Source organism: Talpa europaea (assembly GCF_964194135.1).
Source record: "Talpa europaea genome assembly, chromosome: 11".
Classification (NCBI taxonomy): domain Eukaryota; kingdom Metazoa; phylum Chordata; class Mammalia; order Eulipotyphla; family Talpidae; genus Talpa; species Talpa europaea.
Window position 1 is genome coordinate 7,442,944 of NC_140078.1, and position 19,797 is coordinate 7,462,740.

The window sequence follows — 19,797 nt, forward strand, 5'->3', positions numbered from 1 at the left end:
CCCCGCAGGACAGAAAACTCTCGGCTTCCAATGCGGGGTCGGGGCTGAGGAGGGGTCGGGGCTGAGGAGCGGGTCGGCTGGTGAGAGTTTGGGTGGAAGGTGCTGGGAAGCAACCCTCACCCCCCACCTCACCGACCCCCATCCTCCTGCTCCCCAACCCCATCCCCTTTCCCCCGACACCCCCCCCAGCTCCTGCAGTTTCTCCCCTTCCCGCACCCCGCAACACCCCTGCTCCTTCCTCACCCCCCCCCCCCCAAGCCGCGTCTCTCATCTCCCACTTTCCACCCCCTTCCCGGCCCAGGGGTGGGGACCGTCGGGTCCAGCCAAGGGGAGGGGTGTCTCCCGGAGCCCCTCCTCGACCCCTGGGGACCCCGGGTCTGCGCCGCCCCTGGGCGGGCGGGGCCGGGAGCCGGGGGCGGAGGGAGGCGCCGGGCGGGAGGCACCTGGGGCCGCGGGACGCTCGAGCCGCCCGCCTCGCCGGCATGTCCTGGGCGCTGGTCCTCGGCCTCCTGGCCGCGCTGCTGCTCCTGCTGCTGCTCAGCCGCCGGCGCTCGCGGTGAGTGTCCCCCCTTCCCGCCCGGCGCCGACCGCCACCCCCGATCCCGCGCCGGGCGCTGCGCCCCGCTAGACAAAGGGGGCGTCTCCGCTCCTGCGCGCCGGGGCTGCGCGCCGGGGGCGCGGGGCCCGCAGTCCCCGGCCGGAGGGGACCCTTCCCAGCGCCCCGGCCCGGCGAGCCTCCCTTGGAGGTGGGAGTCCAGGCGCCTCGAAGAAGGGGCGCCCGCGGGGCCCCACCACTGCACCCGGGGAGGGTGAGCAGCCCCTGCAAAGAAATCTCAAGGGAAGGGCTTGGGGAGTCGCAGGCTCTGGCTGGGCCCCCGGGTCTGACCACCCCCTGCGCACACCCTCAGGGGCGCGGGCTGAGGCCTGGCCCCGAGCGCGCGAAGGGAGGAACTTGCCAAGCAGGTCCGAGGGGCGTGGTGACACCCCCACCCCCTTTTCTGCCGGGTGAGAAAACCTCCTCTCTGGATCTTCAGCCTCCACCTGGCTCCAGCACCAAGGAGGTGTCAGGCCCACCCATTGCGCAGGTGGGAGGGTTGAGGCTGGGGCAGGCAGAGGCGCTGCGTGTTGCCCTCTGATCAGTCCTGCGCCCACCTGGAGGAGGGGGCTCGGTGGGCTGGGCGTGTCCACCTTCAGGGGTCTCCCTCCCCTGAGGCCCCACAGCCTGGACAGGGGGTGCGGTTGGGGGGGGCGCCTGGAGAAGGTCTCAACCTCCCAGTGCCCAAGGTGGTCCCGCTCTCATGAGAATCTGAGATTTAGGAGAAAATGTAACAGCGATTTAGGGGGAAAAGTAAAACTCATACGCTTCAGTCAAGGAGATTGGCAGGAGTCCGTTTCTTTTATAAAATATTTGTAAATGAATTTGAATTGCACAGGAATAACGGAATTCTTTTCACTTCAAACAAATATTTATCCAGTTTTAGATAAGACTTTTAACCCACCCTTCTTCACAATTCCTGGCCTCTGCTGTTCATCAGTTTGAAGGAAACCTTCCAGATTTTTTTTTTTTAAGTGCACTCGTTGATTTCCACCACTTTTAGGTTTGCAGAAAAGTCGCAGTGACATACAAAGGGTCCCCAAATACCCTTCGTCCAGTTTCTGCTGTTGTTAACCTTCACATTTTCATGGTCAAAACCCAAACTCCAGCACAAGTTTGTTACTATTAACCAAACTCCAGGCTTGATTTGAATTTCATCAGTTTTTCCATTAGTGTCCTTTCTCTGTTCCAGGCCCCAGTCCAGGCGCTGCGTTCCTGCTAGTGGTAATACCTCCTCGGTCTTCCAGCTGCTTTTAAAATCACTCTTGCTTACACAGACAAGTAGATAATAGGGTAGTCTACGTGTGTGTGTGTGTGTGTGTGTGTGTGTGTATAAATCAGTGCCTGGAAATTCCAGAAACATCGGGGACATTTTTATTTTTAAATAACATGTTGGTTGAACTTCGAAATAATAAGCTCGCTATGTTTTTCTTCAACCTCTAGACACCTTTCCAGGTGGAAAGAAAAACCATGCATTCAGTCATTTGCCTGCAAAGAAAATTAAAATGGCAACAAAGAAATTTCCCTATGGAGAAACGAATTATTTTTCCTAACCTGTCAGGTTTGGGGGACAGACACTCTGTATAGAGATGTTTTCAGACTGGGCCTTTGCTATTTTCATCGCGGACTTTAATTTTGACCTCATCCTCCTTGCTCACAGAGCTTAATTCCCTCTTCCCGTCCTCTGTAGTATTTTGTAGTATGACAAAGCAGTAGGATTTTCCCCTTTTTATTCCTGTTCCCATTGATAGATTTTTAGGTTGTTTCCAGTGTTTTTGCGAATTCAGACAATGTGCTCTGCGGCCTTCCTGTGGAAGCCTCCTGGCCTGCGCTTTTCTTTGGGAGGGATGGGGTTGCTGGGACGGCCATAAATGCGTGAATTCTGGGAGCAGGGCCCCACATTCACTCCATATATGGCAATTCCAAGCCCTTCAGAATATGAACAATCACTCTCCGCCTCAGTTCCTCAATCTTTAAAATGGGGGTGATGATCATAGATGAGAGTGAGCTGTTGGATTAGAAAAGATGCCAGTTTTATGTTGCTTTAGCTAATTTTTTTTTTTTTGGCCGAGGATCCAGAGAGCTAACTTATCTTTGAGAGAGTTTTTTTTAATAGCCTTGGGCAATGCAGGAGGTTCGACTAGGGGGTATTGGGGAGAAGTGTGGATGTAGGGGGTCACTGACAGCTGAGGGGCATTTGTGTGGACCTGGGGAGATACCCTGGGAGCCCCAACTTAGGTAACTCTTGTTACTCCCATTTTCTAGAGAAGGAAATCGAGACTCAGCAAGGCCCAGCAACCTCCCCAGGGTCGGCCTGCGGTGTAAGTCTGGGCTGTAAGAATATTCAGTTCCCAGGAAAAATGAATTCTGGGTCCCCACACACATTATATCTGTGATCTGAATGCTGAAAGGTCTTAGGACAATATGTTAAGAAAGTTAGACGTGGGCCTCCCTGGTGGCGCAGCGGTTGAACGCTGGATTGCGAAGCTGCCCGCAGCCTCTGCGGCGCCGGTTCGATCCCCGGCTGCTCCCCGGCCACCGGAGGAGGGTCCCACATGGCGCGCAGACCTCTCCTGCCACCTGCTGCTCCCCTCAGCAGTGTACTTCGGTCCTTCTGCCTGCTCAGCTCCCCGCTCTGGCTCTGGTGAATTCTCTCACCCTCCCGTGCTTCTGACTGTACCCAGTGCATGTATAAACAAACAAACAAACAAATAAATAAATAAATAAAAATACATGCATCTGAAAAAATTAAAAAAAAAAAAAAAAGAAAGTTAGACGTGCAGTTACTACCGGCAGATGCTCGAGAAGGACAAAAATCGAGTGTTGGAAACTGGGTGGATGGCGCTGATGCTGTGTAAACAGTGACCTGAAGCTTGGGTCAGAGCCACACCCTGCACCTGCCCTGGCTCATTCCTTTCTCCTGCCCACCCCGGTGGAATGTCCGTCACCCCATCTCATGGCCCAGGTTAGAAAGGCTAAGGGACTACCTATTGGCTGCAGAAATGACACTCCATGTCTAGCCAGTGCCATGATTTTCCCAGTTAAAAAACAAAACAAAGCAACCTTTAGCACTTCAATCAGCAACTCATTTTTTTTTAAAGATGTATTTAATTTATTTACGCATACAAGAACTGGGGTGTAGGTCAGAGGTGTGGGGGTGGGGTGAGATGATTTACCAGAGACAGAGTGGGGAGCAGAACTGGTGGTTCTACCGAAATACGCTGCTGAGGGGAGCAGCGGGGAGACAGGAGAGGTCTGCTGCGCCGTGTCGGGGATAGAACACAGGCCGCAGTGGCTGCCAATAGCTTCATAGTGCTGCATTTTAACCCCTTGCGCCACCAGGAAGGCCCTCAATCAGCAACTCTTTACCTATGGCTTTTTTTTTCTAGTTCCCCCACCACCACCTTCCCTTGTGTTGCCTCGGGCCCCCTTGTGTCAGCCTCCTTCACCTCAGAGCCCACAGGATATTCCTTGGTGTCCAGTGATTTTGCAAGGGGTTTTATATGATCAAATTACCTGCTATGTAAATGTAACTGATGTTTTTTAATTTAAAAAATGACTTTAATTATACAGAAAAGAATAGTGTAAGAACCCTCCCTGGACCTATCACCTTGATTTGACAGTTAATTGTCTTTGAAATGACAGCTGTCATAACATCTCACCGCTGCATGTCTCGGAATGTACATCCAAAGAGATCGCAATTCTCTGATCCTGTCTGAGACTAAAAAAAATAATTCTTAATGGGCTCTCATTCGCAGGGCAAATTCAAATTTCTGCAACTATGGCTGGGATTTTGAAGCCTGGCTCCATACCGGATACCCATGAGTGCATTCCCTCTGGGAGGGGCGGTGAGCCGCTAGGCCTGCGGCTGGGGATTTGAACTCTGACTTCTGTGCCCTTGAGACTGACGATTAGGAACATCCCCCTTTGGGGCCTTGCTTTCCCGTCTGTGCTCAGCTGGTCTCCCAGGCTCCCCACTCTTCGACTGGCATCGCTCATCCTCTTTGGGTTGTGTGGCTGCTGCAGGACTGAGGCCTTAAGCTGAGTTGGACAGGGATGTGACCTGGAGCAGTCCCTTAACCCTCTTAGCAACCCCGAGGGGTGCTGCTCATCAAGCACCAGCTGTGTGCATGGTTCACTCATCTGACACATTTATGAGGCACCTACTCTGTGCCAGGCAGTGTTCTAGGTGTGGGGTCACCCAGTCCCTGCCCTCACCCCATCCAGCAGAGGTGCGATACTTAAAGGGGCACAACGCTGGGTTACCGCCCTTGCTGCTCTCCCCTGATTAGCAAAGCGTCGATTGGGAGAGGAAAGTGATGTCCTTCAGATGAGGTATGGGGTTCAGTGTGCAGAGTTCGTGGGGTTTCCTCTGAGAAAAGTTACAGCAGAGTTCCCCTTTCAGCCGCAGGTGGTGAGTTTCCCCAGGGTACATTTTAAAAGGGCAGGTTTGTTAGGAAAAGCAGAAGGAAAAAGGCACCTATATAGCCCCAGGCCCGTGTCCTAGGGGGAGAGCTGCATTTTACCAGGACAGAAATTGTACTAGAGCATTCTTTTGGAAAGGCGCCCAGCTGGAATTGTTACGTATTGTGAAATTAATTACTTCTAGGGTATGTCCAGGTTGATCTGTAAGGACTGGTGATTCTCTAGAATAGTCCTCAATCTCCATACACCCATCTCTGGTCCAGGCCTCTGGCTGTTTTTTATAGCAGGCCTTTGTAATGGCTGAAAGTCCCACACCCCTACATCCCAGCCAGGCTCAAGGGCTTTTCATTTCTATAGCTTCATCATCTCTACCCTCAGCTCCAGTTTCTGGTCCTGTGATGCCTCCATCCCAAATTGCCTTCGCCAGCCTCTGTTAAGAGGCTGGGCAGGTGGTGGCTTTGGCAGTGGGGTAGATGAAGAGGAACAGGCACTTCGGTGGGACCCCACACGATGGGCACTAAAACTCCAGGGGTAGAATCTGAATAGGTGACTTGGTATCTGAACTAGGAAGAGCAAGTGACAATTGGCACGTGGGCAGGAGCTGGGGATGGTGGCCTTGCGTCCCTGCCCCGTAGCTCTAGAAGGGCCTCAAAATAGTGTCAGTGTGAGGCTAGAGACCCCAGGCTCCACACAGAGCCAACTTTGCTGAGTCACCCTGGAATGTGGCCTGGGTCCTTGCAGGATTCGGGCCTCAGTCTGGGAGAGTCCAGGGTCAGTGCCTGGGCTCCCGGCTTCCTGCCTTTGTCTGCGCCTCCTCGGGAGTTTTCTGGAGAAAGATGAAAGCTGGCTCGCTGGGGAGCTCTGGCACCATTCAGCACAGAGGGCAAAGAAAGGAAGCCCCAGTTCCCCCACCCACCAGCCCCTTGCAAAGATGGCTGGGGAGGTAGAATATCAGGTTCTGCTTTTGAGCAACTTGCTGCAGCCTCTTTGTGTATTTCCTCATTTGCAAAGTTGGGATGCAAACATCCACTTGGGGTGACTGGGGCCAGGGTAGCTTCAGTGAGTGTGGACTCTACTGGGTGAGAACCCAGATCCACACCAGTGAGCCTAAAGAAAGTGACAGCCCCATGTGCCTCAGTTTCCTCCGATGTAAAATGGACTTAGCCATTATTACCAAGCAAGGGAACATTTAGAAAACTCCAGGCTGTGTCTGACACCTACCATCCCTGATCCCACCATAGGTGATCTCTGGGGACCTGAAGCAGCCTGAAGCAGAACTTTGTTCCTTTTTGTGACCATGTAATATTCCACTGTATGATTATCACGCGGGTTCCGCTGTGGCTAGACGCTACTGTGAACAAGTCTATGTCCGAACATACATTTTCAATCCTTTGGGGTCCACTGCCTGGTCTCATTGTAAGTCATTATCCTTTCGAGGAACTCCAGGCTAGTGTCCAAAGCAGCTGCACCATTTTACATCCCCAGCAGAAACGTAGGAGGCTCCCAATTTCCCCAACTCCTTGCTAACACTTCTTTCTCTTTCTTCTGGTTAGTTCTGGCATCTTCATGGGGGTGGGCGCCACCACACTGTGGTTTCCACTTGCTTTCCCCGGTGACTAATTGCCAGAGCTCTCCCAGTGCTCGCCGGCCAGCCGACTGGCCTCCTTGGAGAATGGTCCACTCAGTCTCGGCACGTCTTCCCATCGTCCACCTGTGTCTCATTTATTTTCTTTACTTCTCACTTTCTGGTTCTCATCTTCTTAGTAGTGGGTGGGCCCCTAAGGAGTCAGGGGCCTTGTCTGCCGTGTCTACTGCTGTAGTTTTAGCTCCCGCACCCAGAGTGATGCTGTTCCAGGGCAGGGAGAGGGGCAGCCCAGACCCTGCAAACCTGCCTGCTCTAAGTAGGTTCTGCCATCCACCGCATCAACACAAAACATGAAATTTTAATGAAAAGGAACTTTAATACAATTAGGAAACAATACAGGAAAGGCAAAGAATATAGTTTTTCAATCAAGTACCCAAAATTACCTATCCCTCGTGGGTAAAAGTCCACCCAAGCAGGATTGGCCCAGAGCAAGGCCCCAAAGCCTGCCCCAAGTCTAAAGCATCCTCCAGTGGGGACCCACAGAAAAGCATCAGAAACAACCAGACAAATCTGGAAGGAGACAAGCAAAACCAAAATCAAGACAAAAACCGCCATGGTCACCTCCCCACGGGTCTCACCCACATCTGTGTCACCCCGTCCACGACCAAAAGACAAGCGCAGTTTCTTCACGTGTCTCTTGGCTCCATGCGCCTCCTCCAGGTCTCCTTCTGGCTTTGCATCCTGCTTTCTTTCTTCCTCAGTCTCCTCTGCAGCCTCTTCTCTTCCTGCTCAGCTCCACCCTCCCTCCTGGAACCTTCCCCTTTTCTGGGGACCACCCCGTTACAATGCCTCCTTTGTGGTTTAAGTTGGTGAATGAGGGGCTAGTCCACGCGAGTAGAGGAGCTGGGACCTTCCCCTCGTTCAGCATAGACTGGGACCTTGCTGCCCCCCATGAGATTCTAATCGTTCTAAGATAGGGGTGCTCGCCTGGTTTTAGGGACCAACCAGGCACCTGCTAAGAGCACCATCCCCACGATATTGAGAGGATCACTGGGTGGTCCTGATGTCACTCTCCTAAGCTCACAGCCCTTCCCCCAGCAGGTGGGGGGAGGATGAGATGAGTGTTTTGATATCAAGGGCAGGGCCCAGGCTAAGTGCAATGGACGTTGGCGTGCACTGGCTATCTCAGTTGGGTAGCAAATCATCACACACTTGGATGAGAGCCACGCCCGTCTGTTAGCTCAGCTAACCCATGAGGCTGGATGGTCTTGTATGTAACTGTCATTCTTAGCCTATCTTTTCTATATAGTCAGGGATATATACAACCTGCTTCCCAACTGTGACGAACATAAAAAACTTGGAAACCGGGCCTCCCCGGTGGCGCAGCAGTTGAGCACTGGGTTGCGAAGCTGCCCGCAGCCTCTGCGGTGCCGGTTCGATCCCCGGCTGCTCCCCGGCCACCGGAGGAGGGTCCCACATGGCGCGCAGACCTCTCCTGCCGCCCGCTGCTCCCCTCAGCAGTGTACTTCGTCAGTCTGCCTGCTCTGCTCCCCGCTCTGGCTCTGGTGAATTCTCTCACCCTCCCACGCTTCTGACTGTACCCAGTGCTTGTATAAATAAATAAATAAATAAATCTTAAAAAAAAAAAAACCCTTGGAAACCAACATAAAAAAAAAAAAAATCAGTGGAATTTAAATTATTCCAGGACACTTGATGATAAATGACAGTATTAAACCATGTCCAATTTCAAGATATATTAATTCATTTCCTTATTCTTTTTCCATTCCCACACCCCCTGAAATATATTCATTTGGAACTTTTACAGTTATATTTTATGGAAGAGACTAGTTAAAATCCGTCTTCTAGGGATTTATCTCTGCCTATTATCAAAATAGGCAAATAAGAATGAAAAATTTTAAAGATTTTGTTATTAATTAAAACAAATTGTTACATTTTCTAGCCTCTGAAGATGCTTTTAACTATTCTACTTCCTCTTAAGTAGGAATTGTCTGAATAAACAAAATGTAATTTCATTATAGCCTGGTGTATTGACATGTGGCAGAAATCCCTGAGTTCCAAAATGATTAAAGACTGAAGAGAAATAAATCAAAGAGAGAAAAAGAAAAAGAGGGAGAAAGAGCAAGAGAGCCTTATCGCTCTAACACCAACTTTCTCTACTTATTCTTGCTCCCTCCAATCTAATCACACTGACTTCTTCCAGGGCTTTGAAGAAGGCATGATCCAACCCAGGCATGATCCAACCCAGGCATGATCCAACCCAGGCATGATCCAACCACAGGGCCTTTGCAATTGTTCCCTTTTCTGAAAGACTCTTCTTCCAGATATCCAAATGGCTCCTTCTCTCCCCACACCCCTTGCTCCAGTGTGTCCTCAGGGAAGTCTCTCCTACCCTCACCATCTAAAAATCACACCCATGCCCCATACTCTTTATCCTTTTCCCTGTTTTATCAAATGGTATTAAGTTCTGTGCCTTCTGCAGGCGACCAGGCGAGCCTCCCCTGGACCTGGGCACTATCCCTTGGCTGGGCCATGCCTTGGAGTTTGGAAGAGATGCTGCCAGCTTCCTCACTAGGATGAAAGAGAAGCATGGGGACATTTTTACTGTAAGTACTTCTTGTGCCTCTAGGGATGGGTGGGGATGAGCAACTGGGCCTGTCAGACCTATTGTTTACTGACTCCTACAACATTTGTATATACGACCCTGCCCATCCAACATCTGTGCTGTGGTTCAACCAACTTCTTGTCCATCGGTCCCTCCAACTATACAGCCAATGCTTATCTAACACCCAACCCTTCATTATTCCTCTGGCATCTTCCCAACATTGTGCATCTTCCCAACATTCGATACTTGTCTATCCATGCAGTTGACCTCTATCCATTCATTTAACCTCCATCTATCCCATGCGTACATTCAACTAACATCTGTTCTCCTGCCTGTCTACCCAATATCTAAGCAGCATCCTTCCATCCTATATCCACTCAACATTCATTCATAGATTCCATTTTCATCAAACCACTGCCTGTCCACTCATGCATCTAGCTTTCAACTATCTATCCCTCCTTTTAGCCATCATCTCTCTCATCTATCTACCTAAATTTACCCAGAGTTTTTCCACTCATGTAACTAACATCCATCCAATTTCCGTCAATTATTCCATCATATATTCAATTTCCACTGATCCCATCCTTCCATTTATAGATCTACTTTTCCATCCATCCGTCACGATCCACCCAACATTCAGTCATCTACCCCTTCTATACTCAGGTCAGCAAAGTGGGGCTGGAAGTTCCAGCCCTTTATTCAAGTTGGTGTCCCAGGTATCTAACCCCCAACCCTTAGTGTTTTCCAAAGTTTACTATCATTAGTCTAAGAATAGACACCATTATCACTTATAACACTTATGAAATCCCAAGGTTTTGGGAAGATGTGAACCAGGACCCTGGATGAAAACCAAATATATATATAAGAAATATATTTTGATCTTCTGAATGACTAAGTATATATTTCCTGTGAATCACAATATCACAGACACACCCAGCATCCACCTGCTGTCTTGTGTGGGCAGGTTCCTGACTGCCGAGATATTTAAATCATTCGGAGAGCAATGGTAAGTGCCAAAGAGTTTGGTAGTTCAAGAAAACCCTGAATTCCTGTCCTAGCTCTGCCTCTTCTCAGCTATGTGACTTGGACACATTATATGCCTTTTTGAAGCCTCACTTTTCAGCTGTGTGTGGACAGACGGTGCTCCTACCTCACAGGTGGTTGTGAGGGTAGATGCGAGAACATTGTCCTTTAGATGCCTGGGGGGGCTGGCACCTGGCGCAGAGGAAGCCCAGGAACCCCAAGAGCCATTCATCACAGTACCCCTGACTCCATCCCTGCAACTTCACACAGGTGCTGGTGGGGGGCAGGTATGTCACTGTCCTCCTGGACCCACATTCCTATGACGCCGTGGTGTGGGAGCCACGCACCAAGCTGGACTTCCACGCCTACGCCGTCTTCCTCATGGAGCGGATCTTCGACGTGCAGCTTCCACATTACAACCCTAGTGATGAGAAGGCCAAGATGAAACCGTGAGTAGCTGAAGATGACACCTGGGGGTGGGCCAGGCTTCTACCTGCGTAGCCCAAGCCCCAGGAGGCCGTGCTGGTCTCCACAGCCAGTGTCCAGTAAAGACATTTTGTTTAAAGAAAACAAAGTGAAACACAAACAATCCAAAAAGAACTGGGAGGAAGAAGAGCTCGTGGCTTTTGAGGGGCAGCTCTGATTTTAGTAGGAAAGACCAGGCTTTCAGACAGCCAGACACTCACTCAAATCCTAGCTCCATCATATCCTAGCTTTGTGACTTTGGACAAATCACTTCCCCTCTCTAAGCCTCTGTTCCCTCATCTGTGAATCGACAGGAGGTGGGTGGGGTGATCTGAGTCTGTACTCTGCCGGCATCAGGATGCTCTCGTTAGTCTTCACCATACTGGAGGACAAGTAGCTCATAGCGCCACTTTACAGGTGAGGACACTGGGGCTCAGAGCTCAGAGAACCCAGGTGACTTGTCCTGCGGAGCGATGCAGGTGAGGACACTCACTTTACAGGTGAGGACACTGGGGCTCAGAGTTCAGAGAACCCAGGTAACAGCTGGGGAGCAATGCAGGCTCTGAATTACAAGGAGCACTTAGATCAATGGGAGGACACGTGAACACATTTAGCACACCCATTATTTCTCATGCGTCATGTCTGTTTTTACCCAACTTGAGCATCCGAAAGCTCCTATTACTTAGAAGCTCATGGAATCCCTCTAGAGGTTCTCCCTTGGAATTGTCCAGGAACCCTAAGGCTTACTCAATCTAAAGGGATCTAGACAGGTGGAGGCGGAACCGGAAGTCTGAGCAGAACACCAGCTCTGTTGCTGCCACACGGTGTCGCTGTTGAACAACGCTGCACCGCTCCATGGACCCTGTCAGCTTGCTGTGGCGGACCCTTTCCAGCCTAGGACCCTGTGCAGGTTGCGGAGGGGCTCCCCTCCCCCCCAGCAGCGGGGCCTTAACCTTGGCTGTGAGAGCCTACCTTTCTTGACTTCTGATTAGAGCTTAGTCATGACTCAAGGCTGACTATTTGGAGGCGCCATGCTTCAGCCACACACTCTCCCACAACTGGTTCTCTCCCCAGATCCCTAAGCACCCAGGGTGAGACAGGCCACAGCAGATTCCCTGTTCCTCATGTCCAGCTACTGGCTAGCAGTGCTTGGCCAGGGGACACTTTAACTCTCCAAACAGGCCTCCCTAACTCTGGGTCTCAGGGAGAAAGGGTTGACCTCTTCGTCGTCCCTCATGCAGGAGTCTGTGGTCCTTATTCAAGCTCACATGCTTCTGCCATGGTTAGGAGTTCAGGCTCTGGAGTCGAACAGGTCAAGGTGTCAGTCCCAACCGTATCACTTACTGGCAGGTCACTTTCCTCTCTGTCCCTGCGTTTCTCCACCACTGAAATGGGTGTTGAAAGAGCTGTTGGAAGATGATTGTGCGCAACCTAGCAAATGGTAACCACTGCTAACCATTTAATAAGGTCACCTTACCTAAGCCAGTCTTCCAAAGGAGGCGCCCTGAGTGGGCACATCTCCCTTTGGAAGCTGCTTTCTCACTCAGCCTTTGTTCCCTGCCCAGGACTCTCCTCCACAGAGACCTCCAGGCGCTGACGGAAGCCATGTATACCAACCTCTGCACTGTCCTGCTGGGTGACACCACAGAGGCGGGCAGTGGCTGGCAAGAGATGGGTCTCCTGGATTTCTCCTACAGCTTCCTGCTCAGGTGAGCCCATGCAGCCCCCACTCTCCTGAGGGGACCCCAGCACTCTGGGCCTGGGTTAGACACTAGTAGTGCCCAGAAGAACCCCTCTGCCCGCATCCCCGTCCACTATGCCCCTCACTCTCTCCCCTCTCATCACACTGGAGCCTCCTCGCTGCCCCCCTACCAGGCCAGGTACATTCCCACCTCGAGGCCTTTGCAGCTTCAGTTCCCTTGCCCAAGAATGATGTTCCTTACATATCTGCACAACTCCCCCTTCATATTATTCTAGTCTCGTCTCCAGGGTCACCTCCTCAGAGAGGCCTTTCCTGGCACCCATTTAATGCGGAGCCTTCTCTCCCTGCCTGGTCCTAGGCCAGTTGTGTTTGTCTTTATGGCCCCTGGCGCCACCTACAGGGCCTGTGTGTGCTCACACGTGTCTGTCTCCAGCTGGCTGCGTGTAACTTTGATGTGGAGGTGGCACAGGAAGGGCCTTCAGGTCCGCTGTAAAACCTCGTGAGCTTCTTGGCTTTGGGTTTATTTTTGGCTTGTTTTTCATTGCCTATTTTTGGTAGAAATATGTGTGCGGGAAAAGAAACAGTGCAAGTAGGATGACAAATGTTGACCACGTCACACAGACCTCAGGGCCCGGCGGGCACTGGGTAGCCAGGCCAGCTCACGCCCGTCTCCGTGGGGCAGCTTCTGGCCCGGCTCAGTAGGTGGGCCTGCGAGGCTTGGGTGGCCCAATTCCCGGTTTTTTCAAGATGTAGGGGGTCATCCAGGTTTTGTATACATTCCCCAGAAGTTGGTAGGTAGGTTCAGCATGTCTTTAGGAAAACTCTACTGACCAGATAAAACCCGACCTTCACTGCAGCTCTACTCTGCCTTTGCGCTGAGGGATGCTGGGCAGTATGGGGACGGGACAGGCCTCTTTCGGCCTCCACGCTCCCTCATTCCTGCCTCCACCCTCTCCTTGGGAAATTCCTCTCCTGGGAGAGTCAGGGTCTAAGATTTGCTCAGCAGGGACGGATCAGGGTGTCAGTGGCCTCTCTCTGCACAGGCCCCGTCCCTCCCCCAACATGGAAAAAGTGAAAACCTGTGGTTTTCCCTTCAGGACTGAGGCCAGTGGGGCTGGGCCCCTGGAACATTCAAAAGTGGCTGGTGGTAAAAACATTCTCTCGGGACCATTCCTGCGTGTGCATGTCAATGTGAGAGTCGTGTGGGTGTGTCTCAGCAAGGGTACACACTGGCTCCTGTGTCTCATCCTTCCTCCTGGCCCTGCAGGCCCTGTCCCGCTCCTGCTCAGATCCTCAGGGCCCCTCAGGTCAACCTTCTCACCATTGCACCCCTTGTCCTGCCCTGTCCTGCCCTGTGTGCCCTGCCAACTCCAAATCTGCTCTGTCCTGTTGCCTCACATGCCAGCTCCAGCACTGGGCAGGTGATCTCAGGCAGCTCTCTGTTCAAGCCCTGGTTGCTCCCTCAACTCTAGCTATGCCTGCTGCCAGACCTCATCCAGCAGGCCTCTGCTCAGGTGCTGCCTCCTCCAGGGAGCCTGCCCTGACTGCTCCTCCTGCCTCCCACCTCTCCCACTGCCCCTCCACCCCCACCCCACTCTGCTCGGCATCACAGCCTCCTTGCTGTTCTTCATCACTCCATGGCCTTCCTCGCTGCACATGTCAGCACTTGCCCTTCCTCTGCCTTGGATTCCCTCCCTTTGATCTCCCTATGCTGGCCTCCATCCCTCTGGTTCCCACTTCACAGTCAGCATCCCCTCTTACCCCTCCTGGGCTCCACTTCCTGTTTCTTGTACCTCCGGGCACCAGCCGATGTCATGCTCGTGCCCTGGTGTCTCTTGTGTTGTCTGTCTCCCGTGCTCACGTGTCCACCCCACAAGGGCCTGGACTCCCCAGCTCGGAAGAGACTGGGGCACGGAATAGGAAAAGCAAAGCCAGTTGCCACGAGGAGTTTTGCCTAAGTGTCCGAGGGGGACCCTGACCTGCTGTTTGCTGCCCCCAGAGCTGGCTACCTGACCCTGTACGGAGTCGAGGCCCTGCCACGCACCCCCCAGAGCCAGGCCCAGGACCGCGTGCACTCGGCCGACGTCTTCCACACCTTCCGCCAGCTCGACCTGCTGCTCCCCAAGCTGGCGCGTGGCTCCCTGTCTGTGGGTGAGCACCCTGGGGCACTGGTGGGTGCTGGGGGTGGGGGCGGAGGGGACGGGGAAGGAATCCAAGTTCAAGTGAAGGGCACAGGCCCTAGAGGAAGGACACTGCACGGCCCTGGGCCAGTAAGACCCGACTCTGAGGCCAGGCAAGCAGTGGGCGGCCGAGCTTGTGCTGAGACGAGGGCTCCGGTGGAGATTTTGAGTCATAAGAGCTGGAGTGGGGTCTGGGGACGTGTGTGTTCAATTTTGTGTTTTAAGATTTTAATTTTTTAAATTGTTTACCAGTAGTTAAAGTTGGTTGTAAGAAATTCGAGCACTGTAGAATATTTCAGAAGAAACAATAAGAATTCTTTACTTTTCCTCCACCCCCACCTCACCACACTCCTCGCAGAGGTCACCCTTATTACTAGATTGGACTATATCCTGCCAGAGCCTTCTCTAAAGACACACACACACACACACACAGAGTAGTGTACTTCTCTAACTATTATTTTCTATTTTTAAGGATTGGTATTTCTTTTATGACTGAGGTATAATTTACATACATAGAAGCACACAGGTCCTAAATGTGTGCTTTTAAGCAGAGGTATTTCATGCCCCTTCCAAGCTAATATCCACCCTCCAGAGGTGGCCACTGAATGGGTTATTTTGACCTTAGATTCATTTTACTTGTTCTCAAACATCGTATAAATAGAATCATACAGTGTGTGCCCTTTTGTGTCTGGTTTCTTTCACTCAACTTCATAATTGTGAGATTCATCCAGATTGCTGTGTGTATCAAAGTTTGTTGTTTTTCATTGCTGTATAATATTTCATCGGGGGAATACAGTCATACATTGCATAGACTTTTCAGCCCACGATGGACACAGCCTTGGTGTGCAATGCACTGTACCTTCTGGGTTTGTGGGTTTCCCTTTTATGATGGTCTCAAGATGAAATTGCCTGACAATGTCTTTCTCAGAACATGTCCCCATCATTAAACGATGCATGGCTCTATAATACAATTTCTCCATTCCCCAGTTTGGGCCTGTCATGCACATTCTTACCTGCGTCTGTGGTCCACCCATGCTCTCACATCTCTTAGTTTTCAGGCCTGTGCTCTGTATTCTCTCTGTGCCTTAGTGCCCTCATCTGTAAACTGGGAGAACAGTCTGATCTTCTTAGAGGTGACCATTAGGACTAAAGAGGAAATATGAGAAGAGCTTGTTAGTTGAGCACTTTCTATGTGCCAGCTACCAGGTTAAGAGTTGTCTCTTAACATGCTCACAATAGCTCTTCATTTCTTTTCCTTTATTTATATGTTAAAACAAAACTTAAATGCATTTGATTGTTTAAATTAAGAAACATTCCTGCTTACAATTATTACAGTTTCCTATGGAAACCAGTGCTAACACCATGACACATGTCCCGTCAAGCATCTTACAGGGATACTCTGCAGAGATGAGTATGTACATCAGGAGCATGTCTGTGTATAGTTATGAAAAAAGGATTTTATTTCCTTTTTGCATGTTGTGTTTTTTAAACCTCGCATAGCTGTACTTTCTCTCCTGTCAGAACATATATTTTCTAGAGGCATTAGCCAATGCAATTAAATAAGAGAAAGTTGAAGCTGGTATAATAATGGGTAAGGAAAACATAAATATTCCTATCTGTAGAGGATCTGATACTATACTTGGAAAATCCTAGAAAATCAATGAAAAAAGTAATTCACACAGGAGAGAATCTAGCAAAGTGGAAGGGTAGAAAACTAACAAATTCAGATGACTCTCTTGCCCTTCCCTGTCTGTCTTTAGCCCTCCTCGCCAATAGATTTGTATAATTGTTTTCTTTTGAGTGTGTGGCTAGTATAGTATTTCCTTGCTCTTGTATGACTTTTACCATCTGCTGATTTTATTTTTCTTTGACAGTTTCCTAGAAGTGGGTTTGTCAGATCAAAGGGCATAACCATTAAAATTTTTATTGTGTGCTGCTGCATCTTGTCCAACCACGGAGGAGTTCCTCTGCCTCCCCAAGGCAGCATCTGCTCCTTCCCTGCCAGATGTTATCAGTCTTTCCACTTGTTTGCCAATCTGATGGGCAGAGGCGGGGTAATTTGTTTTAATTTGCATTTTCCCACAACATTGTCAACATGCAGTTATCAGCCTTTAAATCCTTGCCAGTATGATGGGCAAAAAAGGGCCTCTGGTTTATGGGCATTTCCCTGACAGCTGTGAGGAAACGTTTTTGTTGTTGTTTCAGCCATTTGCTTTTTCTCTTTGTGAGTTGCCTACTCGTGTCTCCTAATGTCTTTTTAGAGGCAGTTCATCCAGTCATTGAGTCCTGCCATCAGTGCTGGAAAGTTGGTATTACTGTGCTCATTTTGCAGGCTCATTTTGAGGCTCCGACAGGTTTGTCATAGACCACGTGGTAGGTGGCAGAATCAGCAAAATGGAAACTTGGTCTATCTGATTGCAAGATCCTGTGCCTGGAGCACCTGAAACATCACAGCTACGACTGCTTCTCCAGGAGACAGTGGTTTCCCTGTTAGCCTTTCCTCCAGGGGAGTCTGGGTAGATGCAGAGCCCCGACTCAGGGACACTCAGGGAGCAGCCATGGCTGGGTGTAGGAAGGCAGCATTTCCCAGTGTGGGCAGCAGGTGGCGGTGTTAGGAAAGGTTTCTCATCTTGGAACCAGAGTCTGGGGGGCAAAGAGACTTACGATTTTGTTGAGGGGTGGGTGAAGCCTTGTAGCCTCTTTGGAAGAAAACATTGGCAGAACCTATGAAAATATAAAATGCATTTTAACCCTGTACTTCCACCTCTAGGAATTTATCCTATAGAAATGCTTGCACATATCTACAGATACACAAAGATATTTCCTTGCCACATAGCTTGAAGTAGCAAATGCTAGAAGCCACCTAAATGTCCGCCAGGAGGGATTGATGAAATGAATTATGTGTTCATAGAAAGGAAAAGTGTGCAGCTGTAAAACAGAATGCAGCATACTGCTATGGGGATAAAATCCTCTTACCAAAAAGGTGCTGAACATTGGATGTGTTGTTTTTTCTTAAAATGTGTTATTTCACTTTTTTATACTAGCCATCCTAATGGGTATGAAGTTATATCTTATTGTGAATCTGACTTGCATTTCTCTGGTGATTAACGATGCTTTGTATTTATTGGTCATTTGTATATCTCTTTTGGAGAAGTATCTGTTCAAGTTCTTTGAACATTTTTTTTTAATTGGGTTGTTTTGTTGTTGAGTTCTAGGCATTCTTTATATATTCAAGCTACTGGACACTTATCAGATATATGATTTGCAAATACTTTCTCCCATTCTGACTATTTTTTCATATTGCATTGCTTTTTAAAGTCTTCCTTAAAAGTCGTGTTTACAATGATGGTCAATTGTGCTGTCAGGCCTCAGAGAATGCCAGTCATTTCAGAATCCACGTTCCACCTCCCATTTTAGCTGTCTCCTCACATGGCTCCTGGATGCATCCAGACATCACCTCACTGCAGTGGCTTCCACACTTCCTGTACCCACACTCACCTGCTTATGATCTCTGCAGGCAGGGCCTCCCGAGAGGTCTGACAAGATCTCAGGTGGGACCTGGGCATTCCAGGAGGATTGTCCAGTGCCTGAAAAATTGAGCAACAGGAAAATAATGTTTTTCAGGGGCTCATCACTTTAAACTGAGAAGCATGTCACCCAAAAAACTATTAGGAGGTTGAAGAAAAGCATATTATTTGGAACTGTCCCTAATATTCTTAAGACAAAGAAGCTGAGCCTGCATTGTTCATGCTGTCAGATACACTGGACTGTGTGGCGGTGTAAGAACCGCTGGATCCTTTGCAAACACGGCTTTGTGGTTCAAAAAATCAATGCGGCAGTTTCTGGTACTTTGAATTAATAATCCAAAGGAACTCCCGCTTTCCCAAAGTGATTCTGGAAAAAGCAAATCTTGTATTTGTGAATATCTATCTATATCAACACTGCATCGTCCTGAGCGTTAGCACCACAGGACATCAGCACACGCATACCTTCCCTGAAGTCAGGGCCTGTGGGCCCCTCAGGCCCGCTGGCCGTAAAGACAGGCCCACCTCCTGCTGTCTGCCCTGAGGACAGACGACATTGTCTATTTCCTGGGGATTGAGACCCAGTGACCTTAAGCACCGTTGACCTGCAGAGATGCTTTTGTTACCTCTGCAGTGATAAACATTTACTAACGTGCTAACCTTGACAAAGTCAAAGATGCCCCATGAACAGCTGGATTTCCAGCTTCCGAAAGCCTCAGCTCCCTGGCCAGGCTGGCTGCCTTCTCAGCGGGCTGAAGGATGTATCTGTGGGGGCTAGGCAGGGGCCGCCCCACTTTTGCTCGAATTCTCACAAACTCTTACTGATGCTCCTCCCTCATGGACTTTCCTTGCTTCCCTGGAGGTCTTGGAGACCCCAGACCCTCCTGATGTCCCCTGCTGCTTCTGGGGTCTCCTGAGTGAAGCCATGTTGAGTCCACTGGCTGTTTCCTATGCTCGCTCCTGCCGCAAAGCAACACCGTACATTCCACACGTATTAGCTGAGCACCTGCTGTGAGTCAGGCCCTGGGACTAAACCAGACAAGGCCCTGCTCCTTCTCCTGGGGGTGAGAGGTCACAAGGGAGCCAGCATACAAATGGCTCTTGCTGGAGTCACCTGGTGGTGGGGCCTGTCCCAGTTGCTTCTTTCCCATCAGAGCTCCCACCCCTCTGCCGTGACACTCAGCATTCTCGGCCTCATGGGAGGTCAGGGCTGGGGATGGACCTGTAACCCCCACCTCTGTGCTCTGTCCCTGCAGGAGATAAGGACCATGTGTGCAGGGCCAAGGGTCGCCTGTGGAAGCTGCTGGCCCCGGCCAGGCTGGCCACCCGGGCGCACAGGAGCAGCTGGCTGGACAGCTACCTGCTGCACCTGGAGGAGATGGGCGCGTCGGAGGAGATGCAGGCTCGGGCGCTGGTGCTACAGCTCTGGGCCACGCAGGTGGGCGCAGCGGGCTGGCGGCATCTGCAAGTGTGGGTGTGGGGATGGGAGGTGTGCATCTGAGTGTGTTGTTGGCACGCACAGGCTCATGAGTGTGCATGCACGAGTGTGTGCAGGAGTCCATGTGTGTGCATGGGTGTGCACTGGCAAGTGCTTCCAGGGCCCAGTCCAGGCGTTTTCAGCTATCAACAGCATACGTCCAGGATCACTCCTGCAATATTCTTTTTTAAATTTGGA

General features: G+C 50.5%; 1 protein-coding gene across 2 annotated transcripts in view; it reads left to right on the forward strand.

Moving 5' to 3' along the window:
* Positions 1-482: 482 nt before the first annotated feature.
* The window catches only part of PTGIS (prostaglandin I2 synthase), a gene marked incomplete at both ends in the record, with an annotated part of 41,318 nt that continues 22,003 nt past the window's right edge, over positions 483-19,797 (forward strand). Inside the window, 6 exons of one of the 2 annotated variants that reach the window (XM_084246442.1) lie at positions 483-556; positions 9,106-9,229; positions 10,522-10,700; positions 12,282-12,425; positions 14,418-14,569; positions 19,379-19,560. In XM_084246442.1, the coding sequence (XP_084102568.1) occupies positions 483-556; positions 9,106-9,229; positions 10,522-10,700; positions 12,282-12,425; positions 14,418-14,569; positions 19,379-19,560 (855 nt within the window). The remainder of the gene's footprint in view (positions 557-9,105; positions 9,230-10,521; positions 10,701-12,281; positions 12,426-14,417; positions 14,570-19,378; positions 19,561-19,797) is intronic. The other variant, XM_084246443.1, reaches the window with a different exon arrangement.